General features: G+C 42.9%; 1 protein-coding gene across 1 annotated transcript in view; it reads right to left on the reverse strand.

The window, feature by feature from the left end:
- npas4a (neuronal PAS domain protein 4a) overlaps positions 1 to 1,597 on the reverse strand; it is a 6,045-nt gene extending 4,448 nt beyond the window's left edge. The window contains exons 1-4 of the mRNA XM_010786199.1: positions 1,103 to 1,597; positions 614 to 774; positions 419 to 521; positions 16 to 325 (exon numbers count right to left, since the gene is read on the reverse strand). Of these exons, the coding sequence (XP_010784501.1) occupies positions 16 to 325; positions 419 to 521; positions 614 to 774; positions 1,103 to 1,277 (749 nt within the window). The 5' untranslated portion in view covers positions 1,278 to 1,597. The remainder of the gene's footprint in view (positions 1 to 15; positions 326 to 418; positions 522 to 613; positions 775 to 1,102) is intronic.
- Between the last annotated feature and the right edge of the window lie 7,040 nt (positions 1,598 to 8,637).

Raw genomic sequence — 8,637 nt, forward strand, 5'->3', positions numbered from 1 at the left:
GGGGGGGGGGCTCACCTTTGCTGGGCAGTCTGCAGCCTCATGTCCCGGGAGTGCTCGGAGTGGAAGCAGGGCAGGAACAAGTTGGTGTCCGCCGGGGGAGGGGTAGAGGTGGACTCCGGGTCTGCCCCGGGGCCGGAGCGGCCCGGGTGGGGCTCCAGAGGGGAGCAGAAACACACCCACACCGTGTTGGCGGTCCAGTAGGTTCCGGCGGCAGGGGCTCCGGAGGGGGGGGAGAGGCAGCGAGCCCGTATCAGAACCAGCTTGTTCCCAGCGCTCTGCCTCCGCACGGACTTGGAGGTGTTGAAACGGCAGCGGAAGAGACGGTCTGTGGGGGAGAAAATGATTGCTTTATTTAACAAAATCATATCCTAACACGCATTTGATTATTAAATAAATATCACTTGTATGTTTGTCTTACCGGTCTCAAGTGAGGTGGAGACTGACAGGTTGCTCCTCATGATAAAGTGGTCTGAGGCGTCGATGATATCATAAACACTGTCTCCCTGTGCCACAAGATCCACCTGAAAAACACACAGACATGTTATTCATGAAGCCCAAAGAAGAGCCAGAATATTCCCTTATACTGAGCAACGCATCATTTCAAAAGACTCACCATGGAGTGTCCGAGGTGCTCGGAGACGCTGTCTGACAGGTACAGGAGCTTCCCTTCCCCGGTCACCAGCATCAGAAACCCCGGCAGGGCCTGCGTCAGCTCCGATAGCTCGTGGAAAGACAGAAACCTTGCGCACTCCTCGAGACTCGCAGCAGTCCCCGCTTTAGGTAGAAAGGCACGGAACAAAAATGTGTTAACACACCGAGTAAATATGATATCTGATCTCTGCAATGAAGCATAACAGTAGCTGCAGTGTGTTTCAGCACCATGGACAGCGGCGCGGCCGTATTTATGGCGCGGATGAATTTCAGCACCACGGACAAACTGCTATTAAACGCTTTTATGAGATTATGCCAAATATCTAGAGTTTGTCCTAAAGAGAGATCTATCCCAATTTTCCCGCGGTGCCATTAAAACACTTGTTGATCCAGCACTGAGAGTCTGTCTATGCAGCACATGAGATTCATCAACAGGTCTTTTTATTCTTACCTTGAGTGAAGAAGACGGATTTCCTGGTGTACATGGAGGCTAGTGACATGATGTGCAGGTATGAGAGCCGTGCTTTATCTGCTTCAGATATGGGCAACAAGTCCTTCAGGTTCCGGATCTCGGCGTTGATCTGGTCGCGTCGAGCCTTAGAAGCTCCTTTGGTTGAGCGGTACATTGTGGCTGGTGGTTGCGGTGATCTGTCCAAATTCCTCCAGATGTGAGTTAGGAGAGTTGCGAGCAGAGTGTGGTCAGTGTGCCTCGGCTACCCTGTCCCCGTGATGTGTTAAGAGACAGGTTGTAGAAGTGGGGGGAAAGATTTGTTATTGGACTTTCATCTCAGCTATGTTTCTGTTTTCCAGAGAAAGGTTTTAAAACCTTCTCCTGTCCTCTCTCCGTCTGCTTTAGCTCCGCCACAGCGTCCGGCTCGGATGCTGGCCGGCTGCTATGTCTATCCCTCCTCTCGGAGTGCAGGCTGTGGTAGCCGTCTCTCGGAAGTCCGGAACCTGTAAATCTGGTTGAGGGACTCTGCTCGCCGGTGACTTATATAGTCTGGGTCTCCGCTGGAGTAGGGGGCTCCCAACGCACCAACACCGACGTAAAACGGAGGGAGGGGGGTGAGGAAAGGGGGGCCAAGGGGGATGGATATGTTTCGTATCAGTGTGAGCAATTGAGAGGCTCTCCCCCCTCCCTCCCGTGTGCCCTCTCCTCTCGGTGACTCTCCTCCTACGTCAGCTCTTCCCTCTACTCGGTGATGACGTAGGTCTGAAATCGGGAGCTCCGGCGACGCAAAAAGCCCGATTTGGACAAAACCGAGTAAGGGGCGGAGCGAGAGTAAAACGTAAATGGAGTCACCGGACTCCGGTGTATTTGAGGAGGAGGAGGAGGAGGGAGGGGATAGGGGTGCAGGGGAGGAAGAGAGGAGGAAGGGGAGACTGCGTTGAATACCAAAGAGGAATCTGTGTTGATATGTCTGGCACCGGATCGAGGTACCGTTCCTGAGTATTTTCCCCGGACCAGTCGGTAAACAAGACAGGTGCTTGTTCGGTGCAATTCATTCATTTCAGTTTAACCGCATTACATGTCAACATTATAAACGCCACACAGGACATGGCTGCTGATGGTGTTTTACATCGCAGCATCTCTATCGCCTTTTATGAATGGAAATGATTCCTGAGCTGCTGAAAACAGTAATGGATGCATCCACCTACACAAAATATGCCTCAATGTTTTGCTGCTGCGCATGTTCCCATACCTTCACTGTAATCTCATATTTTGATTTCAAAGCAATCTTTAGCATTTGGTAAACGTTGTTTTCTCAATATTGGCTTGCATGCTTTCATTCTATGTTTGATCTTCGACTGACGTAAATCATGTTATTAAATACTTGGAAGACACATCTCCTTTGCCTTGTGATGGACGATATACCTTTTTCACACTCTAAAGGACAATTAACAGGCGTTTCTGAGTGGATTTGGAGATTGTGAGTTAGATAACATATTAGTATAAAAACATGAACTCGCAGTCATCAGAGCAGTACCATCTGCACATACTGAATGAAACGACACAAACAGATCGCCATGTGACTTTCAAACACCAGCAATGTCATATTATTCCTATTATAGATTATAACTGTTTAACAAATGACGTTTTAGTGACAAAGCGCTTTATTCTCTGTTTAAACTGACAAGGACGATGTTCCAAAAACTCAATGAAATGTGAAGTCTTTTTAATGAATGGCATTCATGAATAAATAGATCCGCGCGCAGATATCAGCGGCTATTTCGCAACCTGCAAACCCGTCACCAGCCTCACGTGAGGTAATCCGTGCTGTTTCTAAAAATAGATGTTACCGGTGACCGACGCACGGGACTGCGAGGCGCGCCCCCGTATCCCATCGTCCTATTTATAGATGAGGAGATTTCACTTGCAGCCCCCCAAAATAGATCTGTAGTACGTTCTTCAGGCGACGAACACACACACACACACACACACACACACACACACACACACACACACACACACACACACACACACACACACACACACACTCCGTTTTTATCTTTGATTTAAGATTAGGGTTAGTCTTTTGGGAATTCGATAAATGTAATGTATCCTCCAGTGATCAAGTGTTTGTGTTGCACCTAATCTGTTGTATAAAACTAAATGAAGGTGAATGTAGAGGACAAAGCTCGTTTTTTTTTAAGATTATTGATTATTTTGACCCACTGTTTACCTTCTCTAACAGTTTTCAATATGCAGACAGTAGCTCGCGGATGAATCATCCTGCTACTTGCCTCAGCTTTTACTTGTTTCATCCCTTTTTCTGTTTCTTTTCCTTTGATATTTGTTTCTCTCATATTTTTTATCGGATGATTTAGCCATCTCTCCTTCCTCTTCTATAGTTTATTTTTCCATTGCTGGTTCCCCAAGGGTATCAGATTATGACCAAAAGATCAGAGAAGAATGTAGAAGTGTCCTGTAGACTTGCAGCGATGGAGGACACTTCTTTTTTTACTCACAAAAAAGGTCCTCTAGTCATCACTTTCAATGTGTACAGCTTCATTTAAGCTCTTGTAGTCGTAGCCTAAGCCTTGGTGATCAGTGCTGCACATCACATGTTGGAGCAGCGCCTCAGAGCGGATAGAAATACATCACCAGGCTGTTGCTGAATTGGGGACGAAAATGTTTTGGCTTTTTTTGGATGCAGCGTCACACTCATTATTTAAGTAAGACAGTTCAATACATAACCAATCAATCATTCAAAGTGTATTTATATAGCCCAATACCACAAACATTTTACATTTGTCTCATTGGACTTTACAGTTTGTACAGAATATGAACATGTATACCACACCCTCTGTCCTTGGACCGTCACATCGGACAAGTAAAAACTTCCAAAGAAACCCGGGGGAAAATTGAAGAAACCTAAGGGAGAGCAACAGAGGAGGATCCCTCTCTCCCAGGATAGGCAGAGGTGCAATAGATGTCATGTGTGTAAATTAAAAAGGCAATATATTTACAACATGTAGTCCAAATTGTTGAAAATGCTTGAGTCTATAAATAAGAAGATGAATCCAGGTGGATGTCAACAGCCCTGTGGGTGCCATCAAATAAAAGGTGGGTGTCAGACAGGCACTGCCGCGACTCGGGATGCATGACTCGGGATCCACGACCTAGCACCACAGCAACAGGCACAGCCATCATTGAACAGAGGTTGTGCAAAACCTTTGTTATTTATTTTTTAAACAAAGGTTTTTTTCGTTTTTAAACCAACCATGAAAGGACTAATGTTGAGTCATGCTTCTCTTTCTACAGTTATATTGTTGGCCCAGTTGCATGAGTCGTGTCAAAGATTATCCAGAGGTCAATCTTCCTTCTGGAGGTGATCCAAGCAGCGATGTCAATGTGCGACAGGTCAGTGCTCTAAAGTGAAATGGTCCTTTGCTTGACTAGAAAAGTGCAGTAAAAGTGTGATGTATTATAAATACATTAAAACTCAAATTGGTCTGCCTTATTATGTTTTTATTGGTCTTCCCTTTCCTGTAGGTTGTTATAAAGGGTTGTGTGCATGCATGGTCATGCATGTCACATTAGAAGCATACAATACAATTAAGACATCTGAAAATAAGAATAGTAGGGCCCCTTTAACACCGCGGAAAATGGCAATAGACACTCATTTGTTTAGGAAACACAGCCACATCCTCTGCAGTTGTGAAAGTCTCAGTCTTTATTGTTATGGCCTGATTTCATGTTTTATTGATTTGTTTGTGCAGGTTATGACGATGGATTAAGTTTGATTCGTGATACTATAAAAAGTTGTTTATTATATCTACCCACACAACTTCCTATTCATTAAAGCTTTAAACTCCCAACTTATTGACTTGTTCCTCAGGAACGATCCCTTATTGCAATATCACCAGTGGCTTTGAGGAAAAAGGAAAGTTTCTTTCCCCAAAATCTTGCAGTTTGGGTTTCTCTCGCTGCCACAAAGTTACAAATTGTTGTCCACACGCTGTGCTGTGTGCAGCATGGTCCTGTGCATCTTGGTGTCATTATCAACATAACAACTCAAGCTTTCTTGTTTCATGTAGAAAAAAAAACATTACATTGAGCGGACACCTCATTGTGTCTGCTGCATCATTAACTAGCCTGCGAGCAAGACTGTGACCTTGTCTCATTTTGCCCATCATTAGAGTAATTAATGACCATCTTTAACAATAAAAGAGATTTTTTCTAATGAGCAAACGTTCTCATGTTTTGACCTTGTAGGCCGTCACCATCAATCACAAATTCATTTGACAGTGAATTATTTAGATTCTCTTCACACTTAAATGACAATGCCACTGTTTGTTCATGATTTTTTTAAAATTATTATTAATAAACCACATATTCATCATTTGTTTACATTAAAGCATGTATACATGTCACAGTAGAGCCACGGAAAACAATGACGAAACCTGAAAATAAACATAATAGCAGACAGAGGCTGGAAAAAGGTGCTGCAGTACAGGATGAGAAAAACAAATACATTTTTGAACATTAAAGGTGGGGTAGGTAAGTTTGAGAAACTGGCTCGAGATACACTTTTTGTTATATTCCATGGAATGCTCTTAACATCCCGATAGCAATGAATATCTAAGTGCTTTGACAAAAAATACATAAAAAATGTCCTCTGTGGAAGCTGTAGTACTGTAAAAAGCATGACCAATCATTTTAGCCGGCCCGGCTAAAATAACTGGATGGCCTACCTGCCTGTCAGCCTTCCATCTGGGCACAAACTTATCTCGTGCCCTCATTGGTCATGTGTGCGTTCGTGTGTGTTGGAGGAGGGGCTCTGTAAGGAAGTGGCAGATTTTTTCCGGTTGTGTATTTTCAAATTCTAGCGCACTCGAGCTGGTTTCTCCAAAGTTACCTACCCCACCTTTAAGCTATCTAAACATGTCACAGTAGAGGCACAAAATACAAATATGAACTGGAAAATTTGTATAAAATGTCCTCTTTAACTGCAGACACTAATCTCCTAAAGACACACATTACATTTAAATATTCCCCAGGTTCTAAAAATAGATCAAACTAATATATAAATGCCATAACTTATGAAGGATGCACAGTGTTTCAATGTATAACCCTGCAACATAAATCCTCTTCACTCAGACCTAATAAGTCATATGAGCGTTATCTTGCAGATCCATGTTTTTATGGAACAGGAGATTCCCTGTTTGAATACAGCACATCTCTGAGTGTCCTGTTGCCTAAGTGAATCTCCTTTTATCCGTATTTATGACTAAGCACACAACACTTTCTTCAAGATGTTGTTTTTTCAGAGATTGCCTATTTATTAATTTATTTTTTGAAACAGCGCTGGCAGACTTTCTCTGGCACAGATAGCCCTCATCTGAATGCAGGAGCTTCGGGAACAAAAACACTCAAAGTTGTTTGTTTTTGTCCATCCAGCAGTCTCGTAGGTACTTAAACTGTCCCGGTGTCCCACACACTCTCTCGTCTCATGCACTGCCATTGTTGCGGTTGTCATGATAATCCCTGCCATTGTGAGACGGGGTAGTGTTGGTATCATAGGTGGGAGGCAGATGAACATGGCTGTGGAGAGGCGGAGGGGTGAAGAGCGAGGGTCTGAGGGATGAGTGCCTCGTCTCCCTGACAGCAAATGGACTCAAATGAATCCAATTAGACGGCCGTCTTTGTGCCAGAAACTCCTGGTTGTCTCAATATTCATGTGGAGGCTCATTCAGTCTTCTAACTCTCTTTAGCACAATCACTTATCCAGGCACATTACGCAGAGCACTCACTCATTCATTTCTCCACTCACTGAGCCACTTCTATTTTACCCGGTAACTCTTTGTTCACTCTTTCACAGAGGCATGTCTGTTACATGTCTGGATTCTTTTTTGTAAACCAAAATAATAATTTGTTTTCTCATTCTGCCTGAGCTGCTGCACCTCTTTTCACCCTCTGTCTGAAACCAGAGCCCAGTCTGCTCTGATTGGTCAGCTGGTCGGCTCTGTTGTGATTAGTCCACCGCTTAGAGATGTCCTTCCTCTTAGCCTATCACGTACAATCTGTTGGAGTACTAACCAATAGAAGAGCGAGTGTTACATAGTGATGTCACTAGGAAGTAAAAAGGAGTCCAATGGAGGTGTGTCATGCAGTTCACTATAGCACTCACAGGAAAGGGAAACCCCCTGTAAGCACAATAGGGCCTCTTTAAGCAGGTGTAATGGGTACCATCTCTTAGCGTATTAGCTAAAATGACCACTTAATACGGGGCACAAATAAAGCTGATTCAACTCAAACTCCCTCACTCACTCATGTTCACCTTCTTACTTGCTCACATTTGTACTTTCACTCACTGATATCTGTACTTATCAATCATTCTCTCAGACTTCTCACACCTTTTCCCCTCATCCACACATTTGCTCACTAGCTCAGACACGGATTCATTTGCTCATTCATACCTTCACCTATTCACAAGGATGTGTTGCTAACTTTATTCCTCACACAGTTCCTCTTTCTCTTTTTGATACAAACACAATTAGCTTTTTAATCATTCACTCGCTGACACTTTCACCTGCGCACACTAATATTATCTTTCGGTAACACTTTATATTAAGGTACACAAATTAACCATCAACTAGTTGTTCATTAACATGCATATTAGCAGTATATTGGCTCTTTATTAGTCATTATAAAACACTTATTAATGCCTTATTCTACAAGACCATATTCTACAAGTAATAGGCCATTAGTTGAGAGTCCTCATTAACCCTCTAATTAGTGCTTATTTATTGCAAGTAAGGAAGTTGTTGTACATTTGTTTTGGTCTTAATATGTGCCGCTCAATATGGGCCTAATAAGGCAGTAGTACCACAAGAATAGTAATTCTCCCATAATAACACTTAAAAAATATGATCTATTCTTATGTAACAAGACATGAAACTATAAGTGTTAATTGTGCCTAAACAACTCAAAATTAGGTATTTATATCTAAGAACGTGTTCCCTATTTTAAAGTGAAGCCTTGTTCATAACCAATAAGCTAGTAGTTTGACTCTAATTAGGTATTTCTATATAAGAACATTTTCCCTATTCTAAAGTGAAGTCTTCTTCATAACCAATAAGCTAGTTTGACTCTAATTGACCTGAACAGGTTCCCTATTCTAAAGTTGCCTCCTCTTCACACTTTGTAAATACATTATAGCACACAACTACAACATAAGCAACAGAATGAACAAAGTAGGCACACGTTGAAATATCTGTTTTATTAATGAACCACTAAAGAGAGGTTCAGACAAATACCAAAACATGTCAAGTTTCTCCAAGGCTGAGAACACATGCAGCCTGTACTTTTTAATAAAAACAGATATTTAACAGATTGTATGTATTTGTGATAATTGTGTGACCTGCTTGTATGTACTCAGGCTGGGTTGGACATACTTGCCAACCCTCCCGATTTTCGCGGGAGACTCCCGTTTTCCTCCCGGGGTCATATTTATCCCGCATTTCTCCCGATTTCTAACT

Source organism: Notothenia coriiceps, unplaced genomic scaffold (assembly GCF_000735185.1).
Source record: "Notothenia coriiceps isolate Sejong01 unplaced genomic scaffold, NC01 NC01_scaffold00028800, whole genome shotgun sequence".
Taxonomy (NCBI): domain Eukaryota; kingdom Metazoa; phylum Chordata; class Actinopteri; order Perciformes; family Nototheniidae; genus Notothenia; species Notothenia coriiceps.